Source organism: Camelus ferus, chromosome 9, assembly GCF_009834535.1.
Source record: "Camelus ferus isolate YT-003-E chromosome 9, BCGSAC_Cfer_1.0, whole genome shotgun sequence".
NCBI lineage: Eukaryota > Metazoa > Chordata > Mammalia > Artiodactyla > Camelidae > Camelus > Camelus ferus.
The window spans coordinates 65,536,623-65,553,087 of NC_045704.1; the positions used below are offsets into that span (position 1 = coordinate 65,536,623).

At 36.7% G+C, this 16,465-nt stretch overlaps 1 protein-coding gene across 4 annotated transcripts in view; it reads left to right on the top strand.

The window, feature by feature from the left end:
• RPAP2 (RNA polymerase II associated protein 2) overlaps positions 1 to 16,465 on the top strand; it is a 73,107-nt gene that overhangs the window by 27,520 nt on the left and 29,122 nt on the right. For 2 of the 4 annotated variants that reach the window (XM_032487082.1, XM_032487084.1), the window contains 3 exons: positions 4,540 to 4,622; positions 7,323 to 7,403; positions 16,057 to 16,125. In XM_032487082.1, the coding sequence (XP_032342973.1) occupies positions 4,540 to 4,622; positions 7,323 to 7,403; positions 16,057 to 16,125 (233 nt within the window). Of the gene's footprint in view, positions 1 to 4,539; positions 4,623 to 7,322; positions 7,404 to 10,461; positions 10,653 to 16,056; positions 16,126 to 16,465 lie in introns of all 4 variants that reach the window. The other 2 variants (XR_004322651.1, XM_032487083.1) reach the window with 2 other exon arrangements.

Below are 16,465 nucleotides of genomic sequence, written 5' to 3' on the forward strand. Positions count from 1 at the left end.
TCTCCAGTGTTGACATTATTATTTTCCAAATAAGTTAAAGTTTTCTCCAGAAAGTTTTCATAAATATTTAACATTTTGCTCTAATGTAGAAATAGCCTAGAATTGTGGGACAAAGTTTTAGTTAAAACCAAGTTCTTCATATAATGTGTAGACTCTCTGAAAAGGCATGTTTTTTCCTTTGTTAATAGTATGTATGCTTTCAGGTTTCTACAGAGAGTATGTATCTTTGTGAAATATTTAGGTAATATTTGGCAAGTATGTGCATTTAAAATACTGTGAATGAAAATAATTTAGTACAGGAGACTTACTGGGAAATAGTGGACATAGAAAATGGAGAAAGCACATTGAAGCAAACCTATGCTTGAATATCTGCTCTGTCATTTACTGGCTGTATGAATATTTAATCTCCTGAGCCTGCTTATCTGAAAATGGGATTAGAACGGTTCCCCTTGCTCAGCTGTCATGAGTTATAAAGGTAACGCGTGTGAAGTGTTTATCACAGTGACTGACATATGGTTGGTACTCAGTTGTATGTTAACAGTTATATGTAGAAACTGATGTGTGCCTCTGAGATTTAGGGAGGTTCTTTCAGTATTTCTAGTACCCATTTCTGGTTGACATGTAGTTTGGGAAATGAAGCCATTTGGCATGAAGAGGAATAGGTGATAATCTCACTTTTACCACATGAGTTTGTTGCTAAAGACTTCTGAGAAAATATGACTCTAAAGTTAAGAATATACTTGGAGATTTAAATAGAGGTGAAAGTGAAAATACAGAAAAAATTTAGAATTTCTTATATTTCTACAGAATGTTGCCTAGCCCATCACTGTACTTGAAATAACTTCCAATTGTATTAGAAGACAGCATTCGTAACTTTTATATGAAGCCTGGGGAAATCTTGGTCCCTGTCTCTCAGCTGTATAAACCTTAGTACATCACTTGTTTTATCATTTTTGTGCTTCCAAGCCTTAAGGAAAAATTAATACCTGAAATTTGACTGCTCCTCTGTTTTTAAAATGTTTTCATTGAAGTATAACACAGATAATAAGTGTACAGTTCAGTGCATTGTCACAAATGAACATAGCAATGTAATCACTACCCAGGTCAAGAAATTTGAGTGAACGAGGAGCGCCCTATGTCTCCGCCTAATCATTGCTTCTTTCCAAAATTAATGGCTGTTACTATAGCTTAGAGTAATTTTGAGTTTTATGTAAATAGAATCACACAGTATGTATTTTTTCATGTCCAGTTTATTTCATAAAACATTATGTTTGTGAGTTATTTGTGTTGCATGTACACACACACACACACACAACACAAACACACACACACACTAGATAATGCCAAACAGTTTTCCAGAATGGTTCTGCCGTTTTATATTATACGGACACTTTCTGAGCGGTTTCATGACTCCACATTCTCACCAGTACTTGATATTGTTACTTTTCGCCATTCTGATGGTACTGCTTTTAGGTTATAATATACTTCTCTGATGATTAATGAGGTGAGCACTGTTTCATCTGCTTCTGGACCATTTGGATAGTCTCTTTCGTGAAGTGCCTGTTCAAGTCTTTTTTTCCATTTATCTATTGGAATATGGAGGGGGGTGCTTGTTGATTTGTAGGAATTCTTTATGTATTCAGGATTCAAGCCTGTTTTTATTTGTGTATATTACAAATAATCATCTTCCACTCTGAGACTTGCATTTTCACTCTCACTAATGGTGTCTTGAGTCCAGTTTATTAATTGTTCTCTTTAGTGACTTCTTTACGAAAGCTTTGCTTAGCCCAGGTTATTTCATCTTCTAGAACCTTTGTTGTTTTTCCTTTCACATTTAGATCTATAATTCATCTAGGATTGATTTTTGTTGGGTCAGGTTTCATTGTTTCCCTCTGGGGTAATGTGCACTCATTAGAGTTTGAGAAGCACTATTGATTGTTCTTTGTTTGTTTGTTTGTTTGTTTGTTTGTCTGCTCATTCCATAAGTTAATGAGAAAGATGGGAAAAGTGGGTCAAAATCTCTCACAATAATTATAAATTTATTATTTCTCCTTTTAGTTTTGTGAGTTTTATTTTTAATATTTTGAGACCATGTTATTGAGTGCAAATGTAGGATTGTTATATCTTCCTGGTAAATCAAACCTGTTAGCATTATGGAGTAACCTTTTTTTCCATTGATTTTATTTACTTATTTTTGGCATTATAAGATCTAATTTGCTGACACTACCATTTTTTTTATTAGTATTTTCAAGGACTATCTTTGTAAATCTAGGCTGCTGATCTTTGTCCTTTATGTGGAGAATTTAGTCCATTTACATTTAATGTCATAATTGATAGATTTGGGTTTAAATCTGCCATCTCACTTGTTACTTTCTGCATTTCCCACCTGTTCTGTGTTCTTTCTCTCTTTTCTTGCTTTCTTTGGATCAAATACCATTATTCCATTTTTTGCTTGCTTTTGGCTTATTTTCATACATTCTTTTAGTCGTTACTAATTGTTACCTTAAAGATTAATACTTAAATATTTGTCTTATTAAGTCTAACATAAGTTAATTCTTTTGTTGCTTCCTTGGCAGTTAGTGCCTTGGAAACTTTAACTCCATTTACCTCCTCTTGATTTATGTGTTCTTCTTGTTGTATACTTTTATCCTCTGTATTTTGAAATCCTACAAGGTTGTTTATAGTCAATATTTAGTTGGATTTATCCAATTAATTACTCTTTCACTGGTTTTCATGCCTTCTTGTATTTCCATTCTTTCATCTAGGATCATTTGCCTCGGGCCTGAAGAATGTCCTTTATTTCCATTAGTGCCAATTTGCTAGTGATGAATTTTCTCAGTTTTGTTTATCAGAAAACTTTTTATTTTACTTTCACTTTTGAAAGATATTTTCCTGGGTTTTGTAGTCTTTTTTTTTTTTTTTTTTTTTTTTTTTTTTTTTGGAGCCTGTTGAAAATACATATTCACTGTCTCTTGGCTTCCATTTATTTCTCTTATCTGGGAATACTGTTTTCTTCCTTTAGCTACATTTAAGTTTGGGTTTTGTTTTTTGGGATTTTTTGTTTGTTTGTTTTGGGGGGTTTTGATCACCATTAATTTTAGAATGCTTTGCATAGGTGTGATTACAGTTATATTTGTTCTTTGGTTGTTGTAATACTTAAATCTGTGATTTGATTTCTTCCCTCAGTTTTGGAACATTCTCTGTTATCATCTCTTTAGGTATTGCTTCTGTCCCATTCTCCCTTTGCTCTCTGTGTGGTGCTCCAGTTGCAGATATGTTAGTCTTTTTCACTGTATTTTCCATGTCTCTTGTGTTTTCTTGTGCTTTGCATCACCTGGGCCAGCCTGGTGGGGGCGGGTTGCATGTGACTGTGCTTCATCCTGGATAGTTTCCAAATTCAGTATTCTCTCTTCAGTCCTTTCTACCATGTTATTGAATCTATCCATTGAGTTCTTTTAAATACTATATATTTCAGTTACTAGGATTTTCATTTCATTCTTTTATATAGTTTCCAGTTCACTGCTAAATTTATCCATTTTGTCATTTTCCTCTGAATATATTCAACCTAAGTATTCTGAATAAAGCTGATAACTCCATTATATGGATTTCCTGGGGGTTGATTTCTATGGGCTAATGTTTCGGATTTTGATCATATTGTCTTGTTTTCTTGTTGTTTTATTATGTGACAAACACCGTGTAATATAAACTACAGAGACAGCTTGAGACCCAGGCTGCTGTTACCTTCCTCTGGAGCCAGTGTGTCTTTGCTTCTGGCATATGATTTGTAGCAGTCCCAACTCGTTCCAGTCCAGTCAGTAATTACGGTGATTTGAAGCTGAACTTCAGTCTCTGTGAGAGCCAGTCTGTTTCCTATTCATTCTTACTCTCAGAGTGTCGTCCTTCTAAGTCCCGGTCTCACACTAGGGGAGGGTTACCAGTACCCCTTCCTTCTTGGCATGCCCCAAACTCTAATGCTCAAGCTCTCAGTTTCTAAATTGTCTCTTCTGGAATTAGTAGTGCCCTGTCTGGAATTACCTTCTCCAGAATCAGGCCATAATTCTTTACTGCCTTGTTAGCTCTCTGATGCTTTCAAACGTGGGTTTTTTCCCAGCTTTTTCAGTTCTCAGCAGGAGTAGTGGTTTGAATTACCTTGTCTGCCATTTCTAGAAGTGGAATTTCCCATAATGTATTTATAGTATTTGCTAATTTTAGTCCTTTAATCTCCTACATTTATGTGGCAGTTAGTGTTGTACGAAGTCCTTTTATATACGTCTTCTCATTTAATAAAGAAGGTGTTAGTATCCCTACTGTACGGATACGAAAGTGCTCTCCAAAGAGGGCTGGTGACTCGAGCGAGTTCACACCAGCCTGATGACTGAGCCGATACTCAAATTTAAATCTTCTAATTCTGAAGTCTCATTTTTATTCTACCACACCACAGGTATAAACTTTTGTGTTTTAATGTTTGTTGCTTTTATCAAAGAAAGAATAAATGTAAATTTATGATTTTATTTTGTTTTGTTTAAAAATGTGATTCAGCATGAGCCTACCTTTCCACTGATAGATTCAAGTTCTCAGAACCAGATTAGAAAACGCATCGTACTTGAAAAATTGAGTAAAGTGTAAGTATGTAATTATCATTCCACTTTTATAATATTTAAAACTTAATTTGGTATCTGTGGGTTCATGACTTATAGCTGTAACCCTTAAATGTTGAACAGTTTAGAAAGTAATGTGTAAAGTTTACATGGATTTCTCCACCTGAGAAGTTCAGATTTTTAAGATGTCCCACCCAAGAACATGGGAATTGTTTTGTGTCGAAGACATAGAGACACATAACAAAGAGGAAGGCTGAGATCATGGGCGCAGAAAACCCAGAGTGCCTCACTCCTACTTAATAATCCAGTGAAGTCAGGAAGAATTATCAGAGCTCGGCCTATTTAAATACTGATTTGTGGTGAGCCTGTCACATCAGTTTCACATGTAAATGAGATTTTATCAAGGTTTAACGGTTTATTAACTCACCCTGTATACATATTCATAGAACCATTTCACACTCAGCAACTTGAGTTTTACACTTTAGTTTTAAGCTTCCCGTAGTGGAAATTATTGTTCTTGTAATTAGCCCAGTCATAAATGACATTTAAAAATTGCAGTCTTGGTTTCTCTTTCAAAGGAGCTTGAAAATCTTTTTTTCCAGAGGTGTGACAGCTATCTTGAACTTTTCAACCTGCTTTTTTTTTCTTCAGCAGAAAAGGTGGAGAGGTGTTTTCAGTTATTATTTAAGGCGTTTTGCCCATGGAGGAGTCTTCGTTTTGTAGTAGTTCAAAAATAAAAGCGTATTTTCTGGAAGCCTTAGAGTTTTGAGCATGTTACTCCTCCGAGTTTTACACTTTAAATAAGTGTCTAAATTAAGATTTATTGAATGCCTGTGTTAGGCTCTTATATAATAAATCCTTCAGTTTTACCTTTTCTCTGCTCTTAATACTTGTCCATTTGTTTCTGTTAAATATTAGTTTAGAAAATAGTGTAAGTAACCATCTGTCTGGTTCATAGGGCAAGAGGGTACCAATCCTTGATTTCAGTTGTACATAGGTTAGTTTTGAAAGTTGGGATGGATTATCTACACTAGTATGCAATCAGTAGAGATTCACATGAAACTAGTTTTCTAGGCTTTTTAGCTAATGAAAGTACCCAGTTTAAAATTTAAGACCACATAGTCATGTCATTGAATGAATTTTTGTTTCTTCTGGGTTTTGACTACAGCAGAAGATACCAGAAGGAACCCTGCTAGAAGATCAGATGATCAATATTAGCGCAAGGACTAAATTTGAGAAGGAGTGGAATAACTTAAAGACAAAGAAGCACAAAGAACACTGAAAACAAAATAATTATAGTGATAGGGGCTTTTTTGGTTGGTTGTTCATGAAAGCAATTGAGTTTTTTTCTCGTTATAAAAGAAACACCTAATTATACAAGTAAGACCTCTTCTGGTTTCTGATTGGAACAAACCAGTTGTCAAAACAAAACAAAACAAAAAAGCACTTTTTTTAGAGAATCAAAGAAAATGAAGTATGTACTGGGTAGCAGAGGCTATTTAGGAATTGCTGTTAATTTGGTTAGTTGTGATCATTGTGATTATATACAAAAATGCACTTGCATTTAGAGATACATAAGGAATAATTTAATGGTCGAATGATACGATGTCAGGGATTTACTTTAAAATGTTACTGCAAAACAAAAGAAGGAAAAATGAAGCACACGTAACAAAATATTGGAAGGTTGAATCTGGGAGTAGAAATGGGGGGGTTATTAATGCTACCCTATTTTGGATCATATTTAAAACTTTATGTTCTTTAAATAAAAATACATGCTTATGGCCAAAGATTTAGGCTGTATAAAATGGTATAAATGAGGAAGTGAAAATCATCTGTAATCCCACCACTCAACAGTAACTATAAATATTTTGATGTTTATACCTGACATATATATGATATATGTGGTATATGTGTATTCATTCCTTTTGGTTCCACTGTAGTATAAACCTAAAAAAAGAAATATATTTGCTATGTACTATGTATCATACTAGAATTGCATTATAATATATATGTTTTTATAAAAATGGAATAATACTAGTACACATTTTTCACTTAACATTTATCATAAATATCTTTCCACATTATAAAACATATTTACATGATTATTGTAAAGGTTTTATTATTATGTGGTTATATCATAACTTAATCACCTGTTGATGGACATTTGTTACCAGTTTTTCACTACTGAAAATATTTCTGCAATAACCATCTTGTGTATGTTTATCTGATAATTTCTTTAGGGTAAATTTTTTCATAGTGAAACTATTGGGCCAACGAGTATCTACACCTAGCATGGCAGTGTATGTTGTCAAATTGCTTTCTAGAAATGTACCACATTTTACTCTTACTGTAAGGATTTAATAAGAAAGATACCACACTTCCACATTGGGCCATTTTGGGGGCAGTTCCTCTGGCTTTGTGTTCTTTCCGTTTGTTAATATTTGAAAGTAAAAAGGTAAGAAGTAACTAGACACAAGAATTTAGATAGCAGCCAGAATGATACTGTTGCATTTCAGGGCCTGACCCTGAAGCATAGACTACAAGAGAGAGTGCGGGTTATTTTGGAACATTCCTTCATGGCTTCTCACCAGTCATTGTCTGCCTTACCTGCCTGCAGCTTTGTGCCTTTGTTGTCTATGGCAAATAGAGACCTAGGCAAGACCCAAAAAGTGTATCTATATGATTAAGTTATATTTGTAAAGGGATATAATTTTTTATTTTCAGATTGCCTGGACTTTTGGGGCCTCTTCAGATTACATTTGGAGATGTTTACACACAACTTAAAAATCTTGTCCGAACTTTCAGGTTAGTGTTAATATTACAGTTCTCCTTCTCAGTTATTCTGACATTATGTGATTGCCTTGCAGAATCCACAGGTACTGTAAGGCATGAAGAAACTAAGTGACTTACCTTCATTGTCTGAGATCTAAATGCTGTGTTTTATGTTCTCTTCCACTAAACAACATCACTTCTTTCTTTTGTTAAATGCAACCCTTTATGTGCTCAAAGCCTGGTGTGTTTAGCTTTGGATAGTTTATTTATGAAATAACCTAAAATTGAAAATTAAATTTAAATAAAATGAAATGAAATAAATTAAAATTAAATAACCTAAAATTAAAAGGGAAAATGATATGTGAGACACAAAGGTAGTTAGCCAGCAACATCTTGGGTGTTAGTGATTAGTAAATATGTAGACCAGATGACCAGCACTGTGCACAGTACAGAACAAGCATAATGCCCTGCCTTGAGGGAGACCCCTGTGAGCAGACAGGGCAAGCTCGGGGAGCAGTGCAGGGCCGTGGGTAGTTCAGTACTGAACTGTGTGGGACAGACTCGAAATGATAAGAAGCACAGTGAATAGAAGAAGTATCGGTTATGAGGTGAAGCAGTTGGGATTTATCTGAAACTATCAAGATAAAAATGCTCAACCAGGCTGACTAGGTTCTCTACCAAGGGAAGCAGAGAGAGAGGCTTCTAGACACGTTCTTAGCAGAGGTGTACCAAGTACACACTCCGGCCAGATGCCAGTGACCGGCCATTGAGTTAACATTTGTCTGTGGCTAAAGCCATATAGCACCAACATAGAACGAACTTCTAGGGTAGAGGGATAATTTCATCCAAAAAATTATTATTATAATTTATTGTCAACAACAGTAGTAAGATTTTTAAAGTTTAAACTTGTAATACAGGAACAATTTGTTGGCACCAGTCGGCAGTTAGATTTCTCTGGCAGTCGCTGTATTGTACATCAGTAATACCAATAGACGTTCACTTTCAACCAGCACGTTTTGAAACATCACTGATCTTCTTGTGCACCACAAAGTAATTCAGGAAAATGTTTAGAAAAATTTTTAAGCCACTTTAACATTTTTTATTTTCTAAAGAGTGAAGTACGTCATTAACATAGACATTTCTGGTTTAAGTACTCAGAGCGTACCATGTCACTGAGGTGCCCACCAGGAGTCAGACTACGTACCTGTGCGGGTGTGTAGTGGACAGAAACGGTAGCAGAGGCAACATTGTTTTTTAATTCATCGTCACAAGATTTGAAGAATTCCCCAATAGGACTTCTTAAAAGAGTTATGGTTTAAATGGAAGTAACTAAATTAAATACAGCTCTTAGAAGTTATTGTCTTCAATGTAATGATTGCTAGTACATGATACAGTTTGCAAAGACAGAATTATGATAAAATCTAATCTGTTATTCTGTCTTACATTTGAATTTTTATAAACATTTTTTCCAAGGTATAATATTCTTGAGAATGTTATCTACTTAATGTATTAAATATTGTATTAACTCTCTATTTTGCTGAATGATTGAAAATTTTTACTAATTGTTTTATACATAAAGTTATTTTCATAAGCAACATTAATTACTACAGCCTTTTACTTTTCTGTACTGATAAAACAAGCGCATAAAGGCATTCTCACTCCGTTTCATCTAGAATGTTTATATTTGAAACTGATTGTTCAGGTAATAATAAATCTGAATGACATGATTGTTCTAATTACTGAGATTGTTACAGGCGTTAGATTTTTGTGGAAACTAGGCAATCACAAGATCACTGATCACGCACAAGTTTAGAGATGCCAGAAATGGTGCTCGGAGTGGCATAGGCCTTTGGAAGACTACTGAAATGCTTTGCTAATGGGAGGGTTTGATGGCCAAATACCAAGACCAGAGCCAAACTTCTCTGCGTCCTTATCTAGCAATGAAGAGAGAGACACTTGTTTTTTAGGTCTCTGTTATATACCTGTCACAAAAACATGCATCCAAAAAAAAAAAAAAGTTTTTCCACTGTCGATACTGATGATAAAGTTTGAATGGATATACACAACGTGGAGGCACTGAAGTTTAGAATTTGTTCAGGGTTTATTAGGAAGCAAATATATTAAAAAAAGGCTAGCTGAGGGAAGATGAAGACCGGGCGCTGCTGTTTCAGTGATTTTTAGAGGACTTGGCATTCAGTTTTTTGCAGACAGCATTTATTTAATCATCATTCTGAGCAAATTGGTAAAGTTACCAAAGACGTAACAAAAGAGATTAGAATAGAGTCTTTGATCTTGAGCTACAAATACGAATTTTGTACCTCGCTTTTCACCTTGCTCATTTAGAATAGATTAACAGGTGATTCAGTTTACTTTAACTATTTTCTAGAGCTATTTTTCTATCTAATTGGATGTTTGTTTGTTTTAACTATTCTGAGGGTCTCAGAACTTACTAGAAGTTCGCTGGAAAGCAGTGTTTGGCTGCCACTGCAGGGCCGCCACATGGCTACATTCACACCCCGGGACTTAGGGCTTTCAGGTTAGTGGGGACCGCTGTCCAGGCCGTTTGTTATTTTGGGCTTTTGAAGCAACCCTAATAATGCTGTTTGGTCCACGTCAGTGCATGTGTTCAGTGTGGTACCCCATGTGCCCGGCTGTGCTTGGCACTTCACACGTGTTATCTCATTTAATTTCCAAAAATTAGTGGCATTTTCCTCATTTCACAGATGTGAGTCAAGAGATTAAGCAGTCTCAAATCACACACTAGTAGTTGGGTTTAGGCCCCAAATCTCAGTCAAGAGGATAGTTCTTAAGTGGTCTCACCACAAAGAAAAGAAAAAAGAAAGAAAGAAAATAGTAGCTGTACGTGAGGTGATGTATATGTTAATCAGCTTGACCGTGGGGATCACTTCACAGTGTGTATGTGTGTCCAACAGCAAGTTGTGCACCTTGAGTACACACAATTACTGTGTGTCGATTATACCTCAGTAAAGCCAGAAAAAAAAATGTTTAAGAGATCTACTGTTGGTTGTCTACTGTTGGTTAATGTTAAAGAAGTTTTTTTAAAAAGTAATTTCATTTATCACCTCTCTAGACCTCAAGTAAGAACTGTACTTAAGAACTAAGCCGTTGGTGACACCTAAGGCAGCCACGGCAGGCGGCTCCGTGTTCTGTAGCCCAGTAAGAGGCAGCCCGCAGACTGCAGAAGTGAGGAGGCTTCCCAGTGTCGTTTCCTTTTGTGTTTGTGAATTACTGTTTTATCACCTGTCCTGTCACTCTTACTGTGTAAGTGTAAGTCTTTTCAGGGTACTTTCTGCATTATTTACATTAAATTAAAATAAAGCCTAGATGAAGCAGTTTGATGTATGAAATTTGCTTCACAGTTGTCCAAATTAGAGTGATGTCAAATGTGAGGTTGTATAGATGAAGCATGATTGGCCAGGGGGTAGCAGTTGTCAAAGTTGTAATGACTATATAGGGAATTGATTTCATGTTCTTTCTATTTTTGTATATGTTTGAAATTTATTTAAAAGTTTTGGGGAAATAAGCCAAAAAATATGCTTTGTTTTGGTGTCCAGGATGTTATAAAAAAAAAACCTTGGTATTAAGTTAATTTTGAAAATCTTTACTCTTTAGTACCTGCAAGTCAGAGTCTGTAACTTTAATAAAAATTGCTTAAATTGGCTTTGCTGCCTTTTAGAAAAATGTCACTTACTTGCAGTGCAGAAACAACTGGTCAGATAACACATTTGGGGTCTTCAGATTTTGGCAGGACAATTTTCACAGGTTCGTGACTGCAGGCTAGGGCTTCTAGGTGAAGTCTCTGAGAAATGCCATATTGATGACAGCGACTAGTGTGCAGAGGTATTTCCAGCCAATACTGGCAGTGGGAAAGAGCTGACATAAATAACCGTATCTTTCTCTGTGAAATGATAATCAATAACAAGAGCTTGTAGAACAGTGATTCTCAAGCCAGTTGTGCCTTAGAATCACCTGGGGACCTTTTAACAACCACGAATGCCTGGCTCCACCCCTGGAGATGGAGTTTCATTTGGTTAGGGTTGGGCCCAGACATTAGTATTTTTCAAAAGCCCCCCAGGTGATTCAAACGTGCAGCCAGAGCCGAGAGCCTGTTAGAACTAAACATAAAGCAGCTTTCTGAGCTCTTTGAAGAACCTCTCCCTGGTGAATAGAGCTGTCCTTTCTGCTGAATTGCATCACAGTCGTTTATCTGGAATGTTACATTGATTTATTGTCACAGTGGCTCCATCAGCAGTTTCTTGGTGCACTGTCATCAGTGTTGAAGCAAGATATTATTCTAAATCTGATTTGAATTAAAGTTTTATTTTGACACAAAAGCCCTTTTTAAATTTCATCAGTGATGAATCATGGTATTTTTTCCAAATTGATACTGAATTTCAAATTATATTTTGAAACTGTTCTTTTTAAATGTTTTCTATGGAATATTACTGTTTTCATTTTTGAATAATCACTGAGACAGTGGTAAGCATGTTCATTTAGCATCTGTGCTTGAAATTATTTTGGCTCAGCGAAAGGGAAGATGTGACGGCAGGTAATAATCTGCTGCTCTGCCCCTTTGAAATGAAAGCAAAGACCGTGTCCTCCCCAGTGCCTGGGACAGTGGTGCAGAGCAGGCGCTCAGTGGGCTTTTTCTAAATAAGTGAACAAGTTCATGAAATCTTAAATTTGTCGTAGCTTTGGGAGATTTGAGTACAGTAGAAAAGGAAGTTCTGTGTAACTGTTTTTGCCCTTTTTTTCCTTACATGCTTATCCTTCTTTGACCTATTCTGGTTATGTGCTAGATCCTGTTTTAGTTGCTACAGATGAAGTAGTGAACGAAGTGATAAAAGTTCCTTGTCTCCTAGAACTGTTCTAACAGAGAGGATGTGTAAAATGTTAAAGGCAGTATGTGTGTTATTACTGTTACATGGTGACATGCCCTTTTCCCTTTCCCAGTTCATTCCTCTCCTTTACCCGCCAGAAGCAGGGAGGAGGGGATGGTCCTGAGGAGGGAGGAGGAAGTGGTGATTTTAAATAGGCTGGTCAGGGAAGTCCTCATTGAGAAGATGCCATTTGTCTAAACATCTAAAAGTTGGTACGGGAGCAAGCCACGTTGCTATCAGTGAAAATGTATCAGCCGGGGAGTCGCAGGTACCAGTGCCCTGAAGCAGAAGCAGGCCTGAGGTATTCACAGAGCATGAAGGATGCAGATGAGGCTGGAGAAGTGAGCAGAGGCAGAGGTGCAGAGACGCGGCCAGAGAAGGAAAGGGCCGGGCGTGGGTGTGGTGCGGTCCCACGGGCCGTGGCGCCATGGTCGTTCTGTCGCTTGTACTCTGAGTGGGACAGCAGTTTGTGGATTCTGAATAGAGGAATGTGATCTGACGTATATTTTTAACGGCATCACTATGGCTGCTGATTGGAGAATTACAAAAGATGCTCAGAGGCAGGAAGACCATTTAGGATGCTGTTTCGTTAATCTAGGCAAGAAGTGACGTGGACCGAGGTGAAGGCGGAGATAGTAAGATTTAATTTTGAAGATAGAACCATCAGAATTTGGTGACTGTGATATGAAAAGAGTTAAGGTTACATTTAATCCTCACAAGAACTCTGTGAGGTAAGGTGGTACTATTGTCCTGTTTTACTAAATTAAAAAAAAAGAATTTTACAGCCATTGAATGTGTCCACGGTAAAACACTGCTAAGTGGCAGATCTGAATATTGACCCCACATCTGGCAGCATCTTTAACCACTATCCTATACTCCTTCTTACATCATCTAGACTTTTAATAATTCTGTAGAAAATTTTAACTATGGAAAAAATTCAAAGTAATATAACAAACAGACACACATTCTCCACTCAGAATTAATGGATTTTAATATTTTAAAAGATTTGATTTGAACATTTTTAAATAAAAGAAATAAAATGTTTTAGGTTATTTCATTCATTAAGAAAAATTAATTGAATCTCCTTTGACTGTCAGGCACTTGTTCTGGGCACTTGGAATGAGTATGTAAAGAACACGAAGACTCCTGCCCTCAGCCAAGGCAAAACAGATAGTAAACGGTCAGTGCACAGGGAGTGCATGTTAGAAGGTGATGAGTGGTACAGGGATAGAGGGGGATACGCAGAGGGTCAGGGACTCAGGAGTGTGCGGCTGGGAGGTGGAGAGAGCTGCACTTCTCAACAGTGTGGTTCCCTGTGGACCCTGCTGCAAAGGAGACAGAAGGGAACTTCTCTGGGGAAGATAGTTTCAGGCAGATGGAATCACCAGCACAAAAGACCACAGACTTAAAGTCCTCCTTGTCCCCTTTCCCAGTCCGTTCTCCTTTCATCCCCAGAAGCAACCAGCACTGTGAAATTCATGTGCATCTTTCTAGTCTTTGTTTTGTACTTTTAGTACTTACATTTGTGTCCATAAATATGTATATAAAAAATGTCATATTACACTTGCTGATTTTCATTCAAGTTATAATGAGCAAAATATGTAAGTTTAGTTCATTCATCCTAACAGCTAATTAGTATTCTATAAAAATGCCACAATTTATTATGTTATTCTATTACAAGCAGTGTCATGTCAAATATCTTCATATAATTCACTTGTGCATAAGTGAAAGAATTTAAGGTCTATATTTTGAAGTTATTCTTACTCATTTTCAGCTTTATTACACATTGCTGAGTTGTCTGACTGCTCCCATCAACAACGTGCTAAAAGTAGTATTTCTTCATGCTCTCGTCAGCCCTGGTATTGTCAGTCTTTTATTTTGCCAGTGTAATGGAGTAGATTATTATTTTTTATATTAATTTCCCAGCCTATGAGTGAGATTGAGCTTCTCTTCAAATGTTTGCTGGCCATTCAGCTTTTCTTTTCTGTATATTACCTGCTCATATCCTTCGCTAATTTATGTATCGGCCATTTTTATTTTTAAGACTTTATTTTTTTAAGAGCAGTTTTAGGTTCATAGCAAAATTGAGAGAAAGGTACATAGACTTCCTGTGTGCGCTCTGCCTCCACACGTGTGTGGCCTCCCCTGTTGAAACCACCCCCACCACATACGTTTGCTACGATTGATGCACCTGTATTAACAGCACCATCGTCACCCAGAGGCCGTAGTTTACCTTAGAGTCCACTCTCAGTGTCGTGCATTCTGTGGGTTTAGACAAATATATAATGATACCTATCCATCATCACAGGATCATAGAGTGTTTTCATTGCCCTAAAAATCCCTGCATTCCACCTGTTCTTCTCTCCTCGCCTGCCCCCCAGCTCCTGGCAGCCACTGGGGGTCTGTTTACTGCCTCCATGGCTTCACCTTTTCTGGAATGTCATATACTTGGAGTCGTACAGTCTGTAGCCTTTTTAGACTGTCTTCTTTCACTTAAATAATTTGCATCTAAAATACTCCATGTCTTTTTATGGCTTGATAGCTCATCTCTTTTTAGGACTGAGTACTATTCCATTGTCTGGCTGCACCACAGTTTATTTAACCATTTACCTACCGAAGGCCGTCTTGGTTGCTTCCCAGTCTGGACAGTTATATAAATAGAGCTGCTTATATAAACACCATGTGCAGAGTTTTGTGTGGACATAAGTTTTCGACTCCGTTGGGTAAATATCAAGGAGTGTGATTGCTAGATCATCTGGTAGAAGTATGTTTAGTTTTGTAACTGTTTTCCAAAGTTGCTGCACCATTTTTTTCCTCCACCAGCAATGAATGAAAGTTCCTCTTCAAGCCCTTGCTAACATTTGGTTTTGTTGATATTCAAGATCTTGGCCATTCTAATACTGTGATGTATCTCGTTGTTGTTTTAATTTACATTTCTCTGACGACATGTGATGTTGGGGATCTTTTCATATGCTTGTTTGCCATCTGTGAATCTTCCTTAGGGAAGTGTCTGTTAAGGTCTTGAGCAATTTTTAATTGGGCAGTTTGTTTTCCTGTTGTTAAGTTTCAAAATGTCTTTGGTATTTTGGATAACAGTCCTTTATCAGATGTTGTTGGCTGGGTTTTTTCAATTGATTATATTATTTTTTATTTAGAGTAATCTTTCTAAGTGCTTTCTGGGAAATAAAATGACTGCAGTGTGTTTTGTTGTCATCAACTGCTAAGTGATAGAATTTACTTCTGATTTTTTAAAACTAGTTTTCTTGAATAAAGACCTAGTCTTACAGTTTATTAGGTCAACTCTCATTTCTGTAAGTTACGGATTGAGACAGCCCTTAATTGCCTGTGCCCAGCCTGACACAAGGCAGAAAGGCGCAAAAGGTGAACTGAAGGTAGAATCAGAAATTGCGTACCTTGCTACCCTTAGTGAACGTTTGATCAGGGGAAACGTAGAGGAGGTGGCTACAGGGGGTGCGTGTGTCTGTGTATCTTAATAAGCCATGGGACTTAGTTTCCCATGTGTTCCTGTGTCCCCACCTTGTCTGAAGTAGTCCTGTTACAAATGCGTCACAGTGAGGCTGGAGCACTTCCTTTGAGATGGTCATTATTAGATACTGAATATCAAGCCACATTATTGTACTGTTGACTCTCGTCTATCAAATATAGCAAGAATAAAAAACAGTGCTCTTTGACACATATTATAAATCTGATTTTATCTAAGCATAGAAGGTTTGTGTATTTAAGTGTGACAATCTTTTGGTAAATTTTATCCTCCTGTCTTTCAGATTAACAAATAGAAATATTATACACAAACCTGCAGAGTGGACCTTAATTGCTTTGGTGTTGCTGTCATTGTAAGTACTCTTTCAGACTTTTAACTCTGAATACTGAAGATGAAGAATTTTGATTAGGAAAAAAGAGTGATTCATTAATTTTCTAAATTTCCTTGGAAAATGTTGTGCCTCTGTCTTGTGCCTATTTTCCTTTCCTGTGCGACAAGATAGCTTCTGTGTAAAGCGATGCGCCAGATCTTGAAAAGCTATAATCATTCTCTTCATATTTTTTGCTATCTTGTCTTCTGAGGGCCTTTTTCTCCTCAAATATTATTTGTAATCTCTTGACGGAGAAGAACGTCCCCATATGGGAGACATACAGGCCAGTCCCCTAATTTCATTTCTAACAATGCATTTTATT